This window comes from Podarcis erhardii (assembly GCF_964252035.2).
Source record: "Podarcis erhardii genome assembly, chromosome: 2".
NCBI lineage: Eukaryota > Metazoa > Chordata > Lepidosauria > Squamata > Lacertidae > Podarcis > Podarcis erhardii.
Genome location: NC_138498.1, coordinates 7,251,985 through 7,271,170, shown reverse-complemented (window position 1 = coordinate 7,271,170; position 19,186 = coordinate 7,251,985). Strand labels below are relative to the sequence as shown.

The window sequence follows — 19,186 nt, the reverse complement described above, 5'->3', positions numbered from 1 at the left end:
GGCTTCTGAAGTTCAATGCGTTCGAAAACGAGGAGAGTTAAAAATTGCAGGAAGGGCCCACACAAAACAGCCTGATCCACTCTGAAAAGAGCTTGGCCTTTATATCTCTTTGGAGAACTGGGTTTGGCAGTCTTATAATGGGGAGATCAGAACGTTTCCAGCATTTATGAGCTTGGAATGCTGTGCTTAATTAAAAAAAGCAAAGTGTGACTTATTGAGCCTATAAAATATACACAGCTACTAGTCATTGTCCAGAATGCACAATCTACAAAGCTGTCTTTTTCACTCTCCCTGGTTCTTGTTTTTTAGATTGTTAATGGCAGGGGTGCCAACTTGAATAAAATATTGGGAGGGGGCAAGTAAGCCCCGCCTTGCGTAATTGATCACAAAATGCTGCACATGCACTCCAAAATGCCCATCAACTTTGGGGGCAGCCCCCTGTCTTCTACACAAGTTGGAAAGCTAACATTGAAAGCTGTTGAAATGGAAAGTGCAATAAATATAAGTGTGTGTGTGTGTGTGTGTGTGTACCCTACATTTTCCCCCTACAAAGCATGTGCTCAAAGCAGCTCACAAATAAAAAGTAAACATAAAACAATGATGAGCCAACCATTAAAAGACTATTATTATTATTATTATTACTAATAATAATAATAATAAGTCATACTCAGGATAGACCTAGTGAAATCAATAGACCAATATTTCAATGGATCTATTCTGAGTATGACTAATTGAAAATAACAATAACACATGATAATATTGTTAAAATATGCAATAGCTTGTACAATATTATTTCCTGATATACCTACAGAATGAGTGAAAAGTCTCCAGCATCTCAAGGAATAAAAATTTCAATTTACACATTTCTTCAAATATTTTCCCAAATTCAAATACATTCAAATACAGGCAAACGCATCAATAAACACAGATAAATCTTGCATAGATTTATATAGATTTCCATAAATACATAATCTCACATATATTTATGCTCTTCCCTGAATTATGATCACAAGGGGAAAGTGGACTGGCTCAATGAGAATTAGCCAATGGGTGTGGCAGGCAGGAACACTATGTTGCATTTCCAGCAGCAGCTGATGACTAGACCTGCAAATCTACTAGATAACAAAAGGAGGTGATGCTGTGTGTGTTTTCTTCCACCCTTTTATACTTTTTTAAACCTTTATTTCTGCAAAACGTTTTTAAGCATGCTTATGACTTCGTGTCTCTGTGGGTTAAACCACAGAGCCTAGAACTTGCTGATCAGAAGGTCGGCGGCTCGAATCCTCGCAACGGGGTGAGCTCCCGTTGCTCGGTCCCTGCTCCTGCCAACCTAGCAGTTCGAAAGCACCCCTAAGTGCAAGTAGATAAATAGGGACCGCTCCAGCGAGAAGGTAAATGGCGTTTCTGTGCACTGCTCTGGTTCGCCAGAAGCGGCTTAGTCATGCTGGCCATATGACCTGGAAGCTGTACGCCGGCTCCCTCGGCCAATAAAGCAAGATGAGTGCCGCAAGCCCAGAGCTGGTCACGACTGGACCCAATGGTCAGGGGTCCCCTTTACCTTTACTGCATGCATGTGCACCTCTTCCCTTAAAATTACCCCACCATCATTGCAATGTCTCCCGTTCTAGAGCAAATTGGACCATAAATTTTGGTGGCGCTATTGCCCCCTTCCCTCTTTCATCTCTCTTTCTCCACTATGGGCCTTTCCTGGCAACTGGTAGGCAAATCTGTCGGTTTTGGTTTCTCTCAGTTTCTCACAAATTCAGTTCTCCACGTTTCCACATCATTTTGCAATTATTATTATCATTGTTTTTTTCTAAAAAAACAAAACAACATTTAGGGGTGCTCTCATTTTGACTCAAGAAAACCACCATTTTATAGTTCAAATCAGGAAAAATAAATAGAGTAAATGGACAAAAGTACAAAGATTCACAAAATGTTTAGGGATACGTTTACCCCTGCGTCCCCCCCAGAAAGAAAAGCACTGATTATACTTATTATTAAAAGTCTTCATGCAAATTCATCAGCATGCAAATTTCTCCTAACATACAAGTTGTTATGCAATTTTGCCTAACAAATACATTTTTTGTATGTTCTTTTTGCTAATATATGAATTTATTTGTACATTTTAGCAATGACTTCTTGGAGGAAGAACTGCATTACAAAATTCAGAGAAACGTGAATTTTGAAGGACAGCTTTGCTTTGCTTTGCTTCACATATCATTTCAGAAAATGAAACAGGTGAGCACGAGCAACTTTGGTTCATTAATTCCAGTGGGACTTCTTTGAGTAGCAGTTAGTTAAATTCAACCAGTTGTGACCCAGACATTTTCCTCTCTTTCCTGGTGGACTTAGCTGATCCCCTCAGAAGACCCCAATAAATATATTTTTTAAAAAAATCAGGGAGGAGCTTGACAAAGTCCCAGAAGTCTGAGTAGACCCCTAGATACCCCAAACAAAACAATAATATAGCTGCTACTTGTGGAGCAACCAGAGAAGAGAGAGAGACAGAGGCAGAGAAACCCAAAGCTACTAATAATGATTAAGCAAGCCTTCAAAAGGGCAGCAGCAACAGATCCTATAATCATAGTTTTTATTGGCAGATGAAGCAGGGATGGCAACAAAAACCACAAGGTTAATTATGGCATCTGCTCGCTTCACTATCCCTCACAAGGGCCTAGATACTTGGCTTGAGCATCGTGATGGTCATCAGTCTGTAGTGTAGCCGGTTAAGCAAGCATCACGAAGCGTCCGCCACACTCAGGAATGTGCTTCTGGTGTGGTGATGACATTTCTGCAAAAGCTTCCATGGGGGTTAATGAATGTTTAGCACTCAAGAGCCCTTCTTCCTGGATGCCTTCACTCACAATGAACTAGTTACCCAGCCTGCAGATTTTGCAATTAGGTTGCATGGAAAGGTTCAAAAACGCCTCCTTTTTGAAGGATGGGCAACTGGAGTGGGGTTCTGCCTTGGCCCTGGCCTAATATTGTGTGACACAGATCCATGGCTACTTTATAGGAGTGTTTTGCCTGGTTATTAAGCCCATCACATGAGAAGCCTATTGCCCAAAATTCCCAGCTCATAAATGCCTAGAAATTGCTATTCCTCCACAATGAAGCAGCCAAACCCAGCTTCCCAAGATGGATATAAAGGACGACTGGCCCTACTTAAACCCAAAAAAGCCTTTGCCTCTCCTCTCCCCCTCTCCTCCCCCCCAGAGTGCACCTTTTGCAATTCCTTTCATCTGCTTTTGCTCCAGCTCCTCCAGGCAGCAATGTCTTCCCACTGTGGTTCTGGATCTGAACCAAAAAATTACAGCTCTTATTCTGAGGTTCTGCCCACCAAAGGAAGCCAGGGCCTTATGAGCCAACCTCTTTGCCCTCCAATGGGTATTGGGATATATTATGGAGGAGCAGGTGGCTTTAGCAGCAAGAGTGTTGGCACTTATGGACCCAACTTTTCCACCAGTAGTAGAAGTGGCCGTCATGGTGTTGTTGCTGAGCATAGCTACCGTGGCACTGGATATAGCTGCAGCTTCATGGATACTGGAAGCGTCATGACCGGTACATCACGCGCCATCACTCCTGTGATTTGCAACAAGTCCCTGCTGCAACCTCTGAACCTGGGAATTGATACCACAGCCCTAGCAGTGAAGTTTCAAGCAAAGAATGAGCTGCAGAGCCTCAATAGTAAATTGGCCTCTTTCATTGACAAGGTGAGTTGTGGGAGGGGTGGGGGGAAATAGGTGTCAATCGGGATCTATCAGAGGAACACAATAGAATGGTTATGGTGAAAGGGAGTCAGATTAGAATGAGATTCTAATGCCAAGTTTTAGGGAAGGCCTAGCAGAAGATTCCGGAAGAGCTTGACATTCTTGACCTTATTCTTGCAAATACTACTGATGAAAAGGCCTTTATGTTCTCTAAGAGCAATTAAAAGGGAATTGAAACAAATGTCTTGCACAAACAATGAGCAAGGTTTCGTTACAGAAACGTTTGTCCCTGGACAGAAAAATTGTTGACCTTTTTTTTTGTCAAAGTTGTTGAGCGTTTCAGAGAGAAGTAGGCAACAGTGATATGGGCCGATATGGGCTGCCAAATGTCCGGATTTTCCCAGATATTTCTGCAATATTTCAGCCTGGACTTGCGGTTTGCAGCTACAGTTTTCTGGAAATTCTGAATGTATGGCAACCCTATTTGGCCCAAGTATGTGGCAAATGTGGGGACGCAGGTGGCGCTGTGGTCTAAACCCCAGAGCCTAGGGCTTGCTGATCAGAAGGTTGGCGGTTCGAATCCCCACAGCGGGGTGAGCTCCCGTTGCTCAGTCCCTGCTCCTGCCCACCTAGCAGTTCGAAAGCACGTCAGAGTGCAAGTAGATAAATAGGTACCGCTCCAGCGAGAAGGTAAACGGCGTTTCCGTGCGTTGCTCTGGTTCTCCAGAAGTGGCTTACTCCTGCTGGCCACATGACCCAGAAGCTGTACGCCAGCTTCCTCTGCCAATAAAGCGAGATGAGCGCCGCAACCCCAGAGGCGACTGAACCTAATGGTCAGGGGTTCCTTTACCTTTATATGTGGCAAATGTACTGTACTGACCCTAGAGATAGCTGATGAGTGGGCCTTGTGTTACATAATGATTGCTCCCCACATCAAACGGGGGGCGCCTTTTGCATGGTTGCTTGCAGCCCCCCCCCCTCCGATCCCATGTGGCTCCCAGCAGTACAGAGCCTGGATATGCCCCCCCTCCACTGGACACCTGGAGGTAGCCGTCTACCTCTGCCAGATACCCAATCCCAGCTGGGGGGGGGGCATTGCCAGGAGAGAGTTGGCCAGGTAAGGGGAGGGATCGACCAGCCCACACAACAGTGGGCGGAACTTACCTGGGAGTTCTCAGTTGGCTTCTTTTCTGGGGTTGCAACAGCAAAACTGCCATGGGCTCCTGCAGTTTCCAACAAGGACTTGCAATGCCCCTACACAAGCCTGATGCCCAGAAGTGTCTAAGAGACAGGATAGCCTCAATGGACCTATTTGAAACTAGAGGAAAATTCTGTTCGGATATAAGCTTTTTTCCAAGTGTGCCTCAACTCATTTCCCATATGGCAATTGCCTACATGACCATCGCCTCCATGTAGAAGGTCAGCATGTGAAGGACACTTGTTCACCACCATGTTTCATAACAAATGCTTGCATGTCTATCCCACCTTTGACACATTCTCTCAGCTCTGTGAGAACTGCTTTGCCATGGGTTCACCCCAAAGCACTGCTATAGGAGTTTGGATTTGATATCCCACATTATCACTACCCGAAGGAGTCTCAAAGTGGCTAACATTCTCCTTTCCCTTCCTCCCCCACAACAAACACTCTGTGAGGTGAGTGAGGCTGAGAGACTTCAGAGAAGTGTGATTGGCCCAAGGTCACCCAGCAGCTGCATGTGGAGGAGTGGGGAATCGAAGCCAGTTCACCAGATTACGAGTCCACCGCTCTAACCACTACACCACACTGGCTATAGTGTTTAATGACTCACAACCACAAGGAGAAAGCCATTCACACAGGCCTTTCCCATGGAATCAACATCCTTCATCCCATCAGAGTGCTGCGTCAATGGGGAAAGTGCATATGAACAGTCTTGCTTTCATGGTTGCAAGCCTTTACTCATAGGATGAACACATGTTAGAGCAGCTACTGTGTTTAACGAGTTTAACACAGTGTATATGCTATGTGTAGACACATTGAGATACTGTGGGAAGTCATGAGGAAATGTTATTTGTTTGCTTGTTCCATGTATGTCCCACCATTCATCAGTTCCACTGATCCCAGGGCATGCTACATCTATGCACACTCTATAATGATGCAATGCATTATTTTATATAAATAAAACATCACTATCCACTTTACCAGGGATGTGGGTGGCGCTGTGGGTTAAACCTCAGAGCGTAGGACTTGCCGATCAGAAGGTTGGTGCTTCAAATCCCCACAACGGGGTGAGCTCCTGTTGCTCGGTCCCTGCTCCTGCCAACCTAGCAGTTCAAAAGCACATCAAAGTGCAGGTAGATAAATAGGTACCACTCCGGTGGGAAGGTAAACGGCGTTTCCGTGCGCTGCTCTGGTTCGCCAGAAGTGGCTTAGTCATGCTGGCCACATGACCTGGAAGCTGTACGCTAGCTCCCTTGGCCAATAAAGCTAGATGAGCACCACAACCCCAGAGTCGGTCACAACTGGACCTAATGGTCAGGTCCTATCCATTTTACAGCTTTGGCTCTTTAGAGCCTATCGACTTCCTTCCCTCCCGCCTCATGGTTTTCAAAATTAACCTTTATATCATTGCATTTTGTACATTTTCCAATTCTATTTACACCCATTACAAAATAGCTCAAAATTTAAATGAAAATAGAAAGATTTCTCATTACAAGTCTTCAGACAACCCTGCTAGTGATGTTAATTGCTTACAATAATCTGGGTGAATCATTGTATTTCAATATTCTGTTGGAAGCCGCCCAGAGCGGCTGGGGAAACCCAGCCAGATGGGTGGAGTATAAATAATAATAATAATAATAATAATAATAATAATAATAATAATAATTACAAATATTGTATAAATTTACTCCAGTCCTTTTGGAATACTTGATCATGCTGGTTTCAGATTTCTCCTGCCAGCTTCGCCAGTTCTGCAAAGTCCATCATCTTCATCTGCCACTCTTCTTTCATTGGTATTTCTTGTTGTTTCCATTTTGGGGCTAAAAGAATTCTTGCCGCAGTTACATACATAAACAGTCTTTTATCTTCCCTTGGTATCTCTTCACCTACTATACTCAGCAAAAAGGCTTCTGGTTTTTTAACGAAAGTATTTTTAAACATTTTCTTTAACTCATTATGTACCATTTTCCCAGAAAGCCTTTACCTCTTTACAAGTCCACCCCATGTGGTAGAAGATGCCTTCCCTTTCTTTACATTTCCAGCACTCATTAGTTCTTGTTACAAGTTCAGTGGTACCTCAGGTTACATACGCTTCAGGTTACATACGCTTCAGGTTACAGACTCTGCTAACCCAGAAATAGTACCTCGAGTTAAGAACTTTGCTTCAGGATTTGAACAGAAATTGTGCTCTGGTGGTACAGCGGCAGCAGGAGGCCCCATTAGCTAAAGTGGTGCTTCAGGTTAAGAACAGTTTCAGGTTACGAACGGACCTCCAGAACAAATTAAGTACTTAACCCGAGGTACCACTGTCATATTAATGATGTGGGAGTAGGATTGCTCTAGACCAGCCTTTCTCAACCTGTGGGTCCCCAGATGTTGTTGAACTACAAATCCCATCACCCCTAGCTAGCAAGGCCAGAGCTCAGGGATGATGGGAGTTGTAGTCCAACAACAACTGGGGACCCACAGGTTGAGAACCGCTGCTCTAGACTATCCATAGTGACTCGTGGAACATTTACTTGGCCCCCCACAAAAGGCTGTGGTTTTAGGCTTCACTGAGAAACAACAATGATGCTTGCCTCTTTTCAAGGAGGAGGGAATTCCACAACCAAGTTGCCACCACTGAGAAGGCTCCCTTTCGTGCCACCATGCCATGGGCCTCTCCTGGTGGTGGAACCACTAGGCGGGACTCTTCTACAAATATTAATAAATAGGCAGGCTGATACTGAACAACAGGTTGACACATGAGCAGTTGTCATGTCTGTGACAATGCACATGGTCAGCACACTAATCCACATAGGTAATTGTTGTGTGTGGAGTGCTGCTTAAGTCATTTACAGATAGCTTGGCTGGCAGTGCAAAATTATGGAATGTTTATTCTGGCCCCCAGATCAACCTTGTTTCATACATCACCATTGTGGTGCACAGGCCTGTCGTCTCTGTGTTCCTACCCCATGGATTCTAGTAATGTCTGGATGGAGGTAGGGGTGTTGGAGAATTCTGAGGAATACGGAAACAGAAGGAGAAATTGCTGGTGTTTGTTTATTTGTCCCATATCCGGAAGAGCCACAAACATTTTCCTTTTGGGATTCAGGTCCGATTACTGGAGCAGCACAATCTGATGCTGAAAACTAAGTGGGATTTTGTGCAACAAAAGAAACGTTGCAAAAGCAACATGGAGCCCCTCTTTAATGAACACATCAGTCAACTCAAGAAGGAGCTGGAGTGCCTTGAGCATGAGAGAGAGAAGCTGCAGGCTGAGCGCAAAACTTTGGAGCACACTGTGGAGGGCTATAAAGCAAGGTGAGCTCTAAAGATGTCTCTAAAGATTTCACATTCCATGTTATATAGAGCACCCATAAAGAAATAAGAAGATATGTGTGAGTGTTTGTGTGTGTGTGTGTGTGTTGAGAGGCATGGAAAAAACATTGTGGGGGGAAATTCAGATTTACCGCATAATGTAAAAATCACAACACGCACATGGATTTATACCCACCTGAGGTCACAAGAAAGAATCATCTAGTACTTTCCTCATATTTCCGTAAGCCTCACAAGAATCCTCCGGCTTTCTCCCTCCCCAAAATGATCTCCTTCAGATGTTAGAATCCAACTCCAATCAGCTCCAGACAACATGGCCGGTGGTCAGGGTTGATGACAATTGTTACCCCAAAATATCTGGAGGTTGCAGAAGGCTGCCATGAAGTGTTGTGTGGTTATAGATAGATTATATCCTTTTAAAAGGGACGTGGGTGGCGCTGTGGGTTAAACCACAGAGCCTAAGACTTGCCGATCAGAAGGTCGGCGGTTTGAATCCCTGCGATGGGGTGAGCTCCCGTTGCTTAGTCCCTGCTCCTGCCAACCTAGCAGTTTGAAAGCATGTCAAAGTGCAAGTAGATAAATAGGTACTGCTCCATTGGGAAGGTAAACGGTGTTTCTGTGCGCTGCTCTGGTTCATGCTTAGTCATGCTGGCCACATGACCCGGAAGCTGTCTGCGGACAAACGCCGGCTCCCTCAGCCAATAAAGCGAGATGAACGCCGCAACCCTAGAGTCGGCTACGAATGGGCCTAATGGTCAGGGGTCCCTTTAACTTTACCTTTATCCTTTTAAAAGCTTCAGTGTGGATTTTATAACTTCCCCTAAAAATGTCTTTCCAATATCTAATTCTTTATGAATTCCTATTTTCTTTGGTGTTTTGTTTTAATGTTTTTCACTGATTAAAAAATATTTTCCCTTATTGCATTAGGTACGAGGAGGAATGCAACAGGCGAACATCTACAGAGAATGAGTTTGTGCTACTGAAAAAGGTTATGCACAGCAACATTTTTGTCAGAAGTTGCAATTTTTATCTTACTACCTATGCAATCACTTTATTTAAAAACTCTGAAGTGTATTTATATAATCTTTGTGTTTGCCCTGAATTATTGAGGGTGATCTGGGTCATGATTATTTCACTTTTCCGACTGCACCATTAAGATTCTTCTCAAGGCACACTAGGGATTCCCTAAGTTTCCAAGTGGCCATTGCTATCAAAAACAAAATGCACAGCCATTCCCCTCAGGGAACAAAGCCAAACTAACTAGGAAAATGCCCAGAGTTCATAACAGAAGGTGGATGTGTTGCTGCGGGGACAGAACTTCTTTGTCACAGACAGGTCAAGCTTATAAAAACAGAGAAATATTTTCCGAGAGCACTCCAATTAAAAACTGCTTGCTTTTCATACAGATCTATTTCAAGGGAGAGATATCCATGCAAATATGTGGGTGAGGGCAGAAGCTAACCCACACCAATGATTCTTGGGTTCCTTGGGGACCAATCACCACTTTTGCCTTTTGAGCTTCATGCCTTGTCCCATTCCTTGTTCCAGGTGGTAAAATGTGGTACAAATCGCTGTGGTTTCCTTTCTTTTGCAGGATTTGGACTGTGTCTATTCACACAAGGCAGAACTGGAAGCCAAGGCAGAAAGTCATATGAAACAAATCAGCTTCTTGAAATGTGCATATAAACAGGTGATAAGATTTTCTGCTATTGTAGTGAAGTATTCTCACTCGGTTCTCTTAAAGAAAGGTCTAAAACAGTAAAACACAATGTTCTCTTGGCTCCCAGGATTTAACCAAGATTTTTTGCTATTGGAAGCAAAGGACATGATGGTAGCCCGTTCACTCATTCCAGAAGCTGATTGGACTGGCAGGCCACATTGGCAGGGATAGATTTAAAGCACTATTATATAAAGCACTATTTCCAGAACTTTAAAGGAAGGCCTAACATATTACAGAAGCTGTCTAGGCCTTTGTGTTGTTTAGGTAAAGGTAAAGGGACCCCTGATCATTAGGTCCAGTCATGGACGACTCTGGGGTTGTGGCGCTCATCTCGCTTTATTGGCTGAGGGAGCTGGCGCACAGCTTCCAGGTCATGTGACCAGCATGACTAAGCCGCTTCTGGCGAACCAGAGCAGCACACAGAAATGCCGTTTACCTTCCCACTTTATCTACATGCACTTTGATGTGCTTTCAAACTGCTAGGTTGGTAGGAGTTGGGACCGAGCAACAGGAGCTCACCCTGTCGCGGGGATTCGAACCACTGACCTTCTGATCAGCAAGTCCTAGGCTCTGTGGTTTAACCCACAGCGCCACCTACCTACTAAATCTAATTTTGTTTGTTAGATTAATGCCAGTATGATTTGTTAAAACCCAGGTTTGGTCAAAAGTTTCTAAACATGAAGTTAATTCAGCACTTGTCTCAATTCCTGGTTACACCTACATAACTGAGACTTCATATACTATGTCACTGCAGGAAATTTGTGAGCTCCAAAACTGCATTTCCGACACTTGTGTTATGGTGCAGATGGACAATAGCCGAGGCCTAGATATGGACCATGCGATTGAGGAGTTCCGGCGTCAATATGAAGCAATTGCTTCCAGAAGCCGAGCTGAGGCTGAGGCTTGGTTCCAGTGCAGGGTAAGGAATTGGGCAGATTTTGCCCCAGGGATCCTTTCTCCTACATCAGTGGTGGGGAACCTGGAGCCCTTCAGATGTTGTTAGATTTCAGCTTCCATCAGCCCCAGCCAGCATGGCCAACTGTCAGGGGCGATGGGAATGATAGCCCTGCAACATCAGGAGAGCCACAGGTTCCTCACACCTGTCCTTGGGGAAACATGGCCAAACTGTTGCCTGCTCCACTTCTTAAACAGTTATTTTGTTTTTCATGGTAGTATGATGAGCTCAGGACAACAGCAGCGAAACGCTGTGATGATCTACATAACGTCAAGGAAGAACTTCAGGCTCTGACCCGTGCTGCTCACAGGATGGAGTCAGAAATTGCAAGCGTCAAGGCTCAGGTGAGTTTAATGCAGGGATGGTGAATTTGTGGTCATCCAGGTGTTGTTGAACTACAGCCCCCATCATCATCCCTGACCATTGGCCACGTTGAATGGTGCTGATGAGAGTTGGGGCCCAGGAAGAAGTGGAATGTGACAGGCTCCCTTCCTCTGGTCCATTGGTTTGTCCATTCAATAGACAACTTCGGGCAGCAAACCTGAATATCAAGGGCATTTCTCAGGAAGCCCCTCACAAATTTTGAAAACAGCCTAAGGGCAGATACAGATGTTCCCCACAAAGATGTGTAAGCTGTTTCCCTGTGATCCCTTCCCATTTCATCCCGATAACGTCTGGTTCCAAACTTTGGGGTTGGATCCACTTATTTTTATTTGTTGCTTTCTTTCTTTTTTTAAGAATATTTTTTTATTAACCGACCAATCACATCAAATCAAACCAAATTACAAAAATTCCAAATTACACAGCCAAATTTTAAATTTTTGTTGGTGGTACCCATATTTCAAGTTCCGAAGGGGATCCAATCAACTTCTTGCTTCTTACTGCTGTTTTAATGTCCACAAATCTAACCTTATGATGTTCACAGTACTATCCAGTCCTTTCTTATTGTTTTTCCACATCTCTTGTTGTTATTTTCATATATTTTTCCTTTCTCTTTGTGACCTCTGATAGTCTCCACAAGCTGGTTAGAACATTTTGTAATCCTGCGTGGATAATTTTTTTTATTTATCCAGTAGCCATATCCAGACGTTTTCCATGTAACATCACTTCCATACATCAAAACAGTCTTAGCGTCATTAATCTTCACCAATCTGCCTCCTTTCTCAAAACCTCTGAGGAGATTCACCAGGAATGCAGTCTGAAAACAAGTCCATTCTTCCTCCTGGCTATAAATCCTTTGGCAAGATGGTGACTCTGAATTAATTGCTGCGTCATCCAAAAGCTCTTATTGCTTCTTGATCTCCATAAAGCATACTTTTGGTTAAAGTTTATCTCCACACAGACCTTAATAATCCTGCTTGGGTCAGTTCAACCAATGATTCTAATGAGGAGGGGTACTTGTAAATCACATAGAAGGAAGAAGGAAAGTAAAAAAGGTCCCCCCCCCCATTCAGTCCCGTTGTCAACATACCCAGCCTTTGGTGTATCTTCATCATAAAATATTCCTGTTTCTCCAACCCGTCATCTTCTTTCGCAGAGGTCACTTAAATTAGCAGACTTCACTCCCCTTCTTCACTTGAAATATGTGCATTTGCTTCTTCTGTAATTAATTATTCCAAATTGCTGCAGCTAGTGCGCGATCAGAGACAGCGTCCAAGAGAGCCAAGGTCCACTCGGGGGCATTCTGCCTAGGGCCCTCACCCCCTTCTTTCAAATTAGGGGGTGATTTATGGGCACAGCAGGCAAGGGGAGTGTTCCTCATTTCCTTGGGGCAACAAGGGAGGCTGCCTACTCCCATAACAGCCTCGTAATTACCCCGTGTGGGTCGGAGAGATGGTATTGTCGGCCATCTTCCAATGCACCCCCTAGTGGCCCCCCTATGTTGCTCACAGGATGGAGTCAGAAATTGCAGTGTCACGGCTCAGGTAAGTTTAACGCAGAGATGGTGAATTTGTGGTCATCCAGGTTGAACTACCATTGGCCACGTTGAATGGTGCTGATGAGAGTTGGAGCCCAGGAAGAAGTGGAATGTGACAGGCTCCCTTCCTCTGGTCCATTGGTTTGTCCATTCAATAGACAACTTCGGGCAGCAAACCTGAATATCAAGGGCCACATAGAGGGGCATTTCTTAGGAAGCCCCTCACAAATTTTGAAAACAGCCTAAGAGCAGATACAGATGTTCCCCACAAAGATGTGTAAGCTGTTTCCCTGTGATCCCTTCCCATTTCATCCCGATAACATCTGGTTCCAGGAAACTTTGGGATTGGATCCACTTATTTTTATTTGTTGCTTTCTTAAAAGCATTTCCTAAACCATTTACCATGTTGCAAAATCTCAAAGTGGTGTACACTATGTACAATATAGAACAACACCCATGGAAACAAAAATACAGCCAAAAACTGTATTAAAAAGATAGAAAAGGAATTAATAAGCAAATGCTACCCTCTCTCACAGATGGCATTTCATTGACTTGCTTTGGGAACAAGGAGCAGGGCAGGGAGTTGCGAACTCTTTTCCTGACATAAATTTCACAGTACCCAAAAAGTGCCATGTGTCTTACTAGAGAAGGCGGACATATATGTTACTTAAGGGATCATCTTACTTCATATGTTCTGACTTGATCACTTCAATCTGCAGAACTTGCACTTTTACGAGTGCCACACAATGTCTGTTTGCGTTTTTGAGGAGGCGTACAGTACTTTGCAATTCCCTGACTGTTGACAATAGTCAGGCACCGTCACTGCATTCTTTTGGATACCTGCTGAAAACATTTCTGCTTCGTCAGACCTCTCCAAACGCATGATTTGCTTATAATGTTTTATCGGGCGTTTTTAAATAGATGTTTTGAACAGTTTTGAAATGTATTTTAAATGTGTTTTATTTTATTCGTAGTTGTATTTTTTTTAAAAAAAAAAACCTGAAGATATGTCTGCTTCCCTGAGCTTCTTTGGGAAGAAGGGTGGATAATGAGAAGGAGGAGGCGGAGGAGGCAGATGTTTCCCCAAAGTGTGTAAATTTAGATGAGGAAAATGACACTGGGAAAGGATTCCCCCTTTCCTCCCAGGGCAACTTTCCAATTCAGCTCATTTTTATTTTATTAAATCAATACCGCTCTGTTCAAATATATCACCAGGGGAGCTTACAATAAAAGAATGCAAAACTCCATAAAACAGTACATTGGAATCGGATACAAAGAGCAAATCTCTTTACTCTGTGTATCCACACAACTGCTTTTAAGTAGTAGTGAAAATGGCAGGAGATCTGATAAAATGTGATATGCTGGCCCTGATTTGGAAGTTTCAGAAATAATAGGACACCGGAGCACTGCAGGATATCACAGCTTGCCAATGGCTCTCTTCATATGGAACAAAGGTTGGCTTGGGTCAAACTTCCAAGCACACCGAGGAAGGTCCATAGGGAAATGTCCTGTGCATTCTGCATTGACAGATTCGCAAATTGGAGGAGGAGGTGTCTGGAGCTGAGGAACGTGGGGAGATGGCGGTGAAGGATGCCAAATGCAAACTGGCAGATCTGGAGGAGGCCCTGCACAAGGCCAAGCAGGACATGGCTTGTCAGCTACGGGAATACCATGAACTGCTGAACATTAAGCTGGTTTTGGATATTGAGATTGTCACATACAGGAAGCTTCTTGAAGGAGAGGAAAGTTGGTGAGTGTAAATTAAGCTTGTTAAAAACATTCGGTGGGAAGAATCCCAAGCAATATGTCTTTTCCCAGTACGATTCCAACTAGGGCACTGGCTCCTGGTAGGCAGATTTTTTTGGGGGGGGCTGGGCCCCCTCAGTGCTCAGAGGGCCCCTGCATGATGTCAGGACATTGTGTCTGTTCTCCTCAATCCTCTGGAGAAGGTGGGGCCTCTGCTTTCCAAACAATATGTTTGCTTTACTCCCTATGTTCAGATTGGAAATGAAGTTATTTGCACAAAATTCAATGTGTGGCAGATTTCCAAGTCTGAAATAATTGGGTTCAGGCATTTGAATTTTGAAATATCAAAATGAAAAGTTTCATTATGGAAATGAAAGTTAGGTGCTACAATATGACGGCTGTTTGTTCTCTTACTAAAACAGACTCCCACTCCAGAATTCATCTAAGATTTCAGGCTTTGAAATTGGACATTGAAATATAAAATAGATCCATTCTGAATGCTGCATCTTGACAAAATCTAGAGATAATATTTGAAAGGGTTATAACATTTATAACAAGTATTTCACTTCCAGTTTGACTTTTAGACCTTCAGGGTTTTTTATTCTCTTTTTTTCTGCCACACATTATCCTTTCATATACTCGGAAACAGAATGGATATTTTTTTAAAGCACTTTTAATACTTTAAAAGGAGCTGCAAAGGCTAATTCACATGTTGTCCACTCACTTATTGACTATAGTTATCAAGAAGTGACTTGCATCTGTAAAACAGCCATCACAGGTAGGATATCTGCACAAGCTCATTGGGAGTGCCAACTTGAATAAAATATTGGGGCCCCCAGATGCACATAAACACCATTTGAATGCCAATGCCCATCAACTTTGGGGAGGCCTGCCCCCCTCACATATTTTATTGGTGGGGCCAAAGTGACCTTGGCCCCTAGGAGTTGGCTCCCATGAGGCCCATTATCAGCACCCAGCCTGGTAGGGGAAATGCTGTGGTCCATGGGTCCTGGACCACAGCTGGGGCTGCTCACTGGCTGCAGCCTCACGCAACGATTTGCTTAACAGTACCAGGCTGATCACAGCCTGTCTCCTTAGAAAAAATTTTTTTAAGGGATTACGAGCAAAAGGCCCATCAGGGTGTCATTGGGGTGGTCTGGAGGGTCCCTTGCTCAGGGTCCCCCTCATACCTGGCACCAGCCAATGCAATTCTGGGCTGCATCAATAGGAGTATAGCATCTAGATCAAGGGAAGTAATAGTGCCACTGTATTCTGCTCTGGTCAGACCTCACCTGGAGTACTGTGTCCAGTTCTGGGCACCACAATTCAAGGAGGACACTGGCAAACTGGAACGTGTCCAGAGGAGGGCAACCAAAATGGTCAAAGGCCTGGAAACGATGCCTTATGAGGAACGGCTAAGGGAGCTGGGCATGTTTAGCCTGGAGAAGAGGAGGTTAAGGGGTGGTATGATAGCCATGTTCAAATATATAAAAGGATGTCACATAGAGGAGGGAGAAAGGTTGTTTTCTGCTGCTCCAGAGAAGCGGACACGGAGCAATGGTTCCAAACTACAAGAAAAAAGATTCCACCTAAACATTAGGAAGAACTTCCTGACAGTAAGAGCTGTTTGACAGTGGAATTTGCTGCCAAGGAGTGTGGTTGAGTCTCCTTCTTTGGAGGTCTTTAAGCAGAGGCTTGACAACCATATGTCAGGAGTGCTCTGATGGTGTTTCCTGCTTGGCAGGGGGTTGGACTCGATGGCCCTTGTGATCTCTTCCAACTCTATGATTCTATGATTCTATGATTCTGCATGATGATTTTCAATAAAGACATTTCAGTCATTTGACTGTAAGTCATCAAGTGACAATGACTACGAACACATCAGTGAGCCCTAAGAGGCACCTCAAGCCTGTTGAGCATAGACAGAGATCTGAAATGGTTCTTCTTTTTTTCATTTCTCACTAGGTTGAATGAAGGGGAGTGTGCTGTGAACATCTGTAAGTAGCTTATAAACTGAGATAACTACAGTATATGACAAGTACTATGAGACCCTAGTCCACATCCTCTTGGTGGTTTAAAAAGGAAGGGTGCTACAGCACACACACACCGAAATCCAGGGCCATCTTACCCAGAGCCGCTAGGGGTGCGGGGCATATGGGCGCCGGGCTCTCAGAGGCACCAGGCTGAGAGTCCGGGGCCCGAGAGTTGAGTCTGGGGAAGAGCCCGCCTGTTGGTTGGAGTGCTGTGACGGGCACTTCTGCTGTGGGTGGCTCTGTGCCATGAGTTTGGGGGTGGCCAAGCCAGCGAGACGCTGAGGCTACCGACCGGCTCTGCCCTCCTGCATGCCTGGGACTGGGCAATCTGTGGAGGGGCGCCAGGCAGATCTTTGCACCCGGGTGCCACAAATGCTGCCCAAACCCACACATATTTCCAACCCAGTCCCTTCCTGGACCCTTAAAGTATCCTTCCTAGGGCTAAAACGTTTACTCAGTTGAGTAATTAGACTGGTGGATTAAAAACCTTCAAACTGTTTAAAAACATGCCACTATTGGATCACTATTGCTTACTTCTTTAACAAGCTTTACTAGAAGCACTTGCAGAACTCCAGATTGCAGGCTCCATTTTAGAAGAGTGATTTCCCCTAAACTCTTACCAGTGACTCTTCTAAGAGGGTGCCTGTGGCGATGTGTGTGCCATCTAAACATTCCAGTATAATTTGTTGACGACAGTTAACAACTGCAATTAGTCCTACAGGAAAAAGCAAGGAATAGTATGCAGATGATTAGCATATGTAATGAGACAGGAATCCAATATCTCTATTAAGACCAGGTCTCTCCATAGTTTGGAGTTTAGTGATAAACTGTAATTCAGCAGCTTCTCTTTCAAGTCTTTCTGAAATTATTTTGTAATAAGACAGTTGCTTTGAGATCCTGTACGGAATGTCCTGGGAGATTGAAGATAAGACAGCTGCTTTGAGATCCAGTATTGAATGTCCAGGGAGATTGAAGTGTTCTCCTACTGGCTTCTCTGTCTTGTCTTGCCTTATACTGAGTCACACCATTGGTCCACATGGCTCCATGTGAACTAGCAGCAGCTCTCCACCGTTTCAGGCAAGATATGTCACCAACTGCAGATTTTGGGGACTGAACCTGGAATCTTCCGCATGCACAGCAGATACTCTACCCCAAAGGGTCTTCAGCAGGACCAGGTGGCTATAGGCATCTCCTGTTGTTTGTCTCTAACATCTGGTTCTGAATATGGAAGTCCCATGCTTACCCATTAGTATGGGCCTTGATGGGTCTACCCTACATGAATTCATCTTCTTAGATACTTGGCTTGCTGAGATCACAGAAAGCCAGGAAGCTTCCATAAGAAGTGTGTCCTTATTCTGGTAGGAAGCTAAGTCTAGATTCTCTAAGAAACGTAAATGTGCTGTTCTCTTTTCTTCCTCCTCAGCTGTTCAGAGAAGTGAGGGGGCGATAGTGAGTGACGGTGGCCCCCACCGTGGAGCAGGAGACACACATGGAAGCAGCTATACAAATGAAGGTGTTTGCAGCCGTGATACGGCCACCTCTGGCAGCAGCACAACCACAAGGAGCGTCCAGACAAGTGGTGGGGATGTTTTCAGTTCTTCTTGCCCAGTGAAACATGCCCCTGCTCAGGGCATCAGTGGTGGAAGTACTAAGACCACCACATTGCGCTTTGTGTCTGCTAGTTACTCATGTGGGCCACCACATTGAAAATAAGGAGTCCTGTGTAGAATGAAACACAAATGTTTCTCATCAGAAAAATAATGTCTGTTTCTGTCATTGCTGAGCAAGAAGCGGGGGCCACTTGTTGATGATTTGGGGAACAAGAAGCGAGATATATAAATCTGAAGGTGGAAAAAAACCCTGTTTTCTCATTGTAGTCATTGTCTGATAAAAGGCCCTTTCTGATATCATCTCAGTAGAGTAGGGATCAGCAATTTTTTTCAGCAGAGGGCTGGTCCACTGACCCTCAGACCTTGTGGGGGGCCGGACTATATTTTTTGGGAGGGGAAATGGTGCAAGAGCACCACGAGCCCTGGTGACTGCTTACCTGTGTCTTGCGAGCGGCAGGGGCTGGTGGCGGCGGAGGGATGATGAGCAGTGCGCAAAAGGGCTCTGGAGAAGGGCTGCTTTAAAATGGCAGCCGCTCGAGCCCTGCTTCTGGCACCAACAAAGCCCAGCCCCCTTCCTCCTCTAGGCAGGGCAGGGAGAAGCCAGGAGGAGGGAGGGAGGAGGCGCCGCCACCACCACCACCGCATGAGCGAGAAGGAAGAAGAGTTTGGATATGATATCCCACTTTATCACTACCCGAATGAGTCTCAAAGCGGCTAACAATCTCCTTTCCCTTCCTCCCCACAACAAACACTCTGTGAGGTGAGTGGGGCTGAGAGACTTCAAAGAAGTGTGACTAGCCCAAGGTCACCCAGCAGCTGCATGTGGAGGAGCGGAGACACGAACCCGGTTCACCAGATTATGAGTCTACCGCTCTTAACCACTACACCACACTGGTGTGGAGGGAGAGGGAAGGAATGTGTGTGCTGGCGATCCACACGGCAATTCTCGGACTATCCACAGGCCAGATCCAGAAG

At 44.7% G+C, this 19,186-nt stretch overlaps 1 protein-coding gene across 1 annotated transcript; it reads left to right on the top strand.

Moving 5' to 3' along the window:
* Positions 1–9,326: 9,326 nt before the first annotated feature.
* Positions 9,327–18,446, top strand: LOC309332248 (keratin, type II cytoskeletal 75-like). Its single transcript, XM_081845299.1, has 7 exons — positions 9,327–9,340; positions 9,824–9,919; positions 10,704–10,868; positions 11,123–11,248; positions 14,352–14,572; positions 16,534–16,565; positions 18,025–18,446. The coding sequence occupies exons 2-7, from the start codon at positions 9,881–9,883 to the stop codon at positions 18,306–18,308; spliced, it is 867 nt and encodes a 288-aa protein (XP_081701425.1). The 5' UTR covers positions 9,327–9,340; positions 9,824–9,880; the 3' UTR covers positions 18,309–18,446.
* The last annotated feature ends 740 nt before the right edge of the window (positions 18,447–19,186 follow it).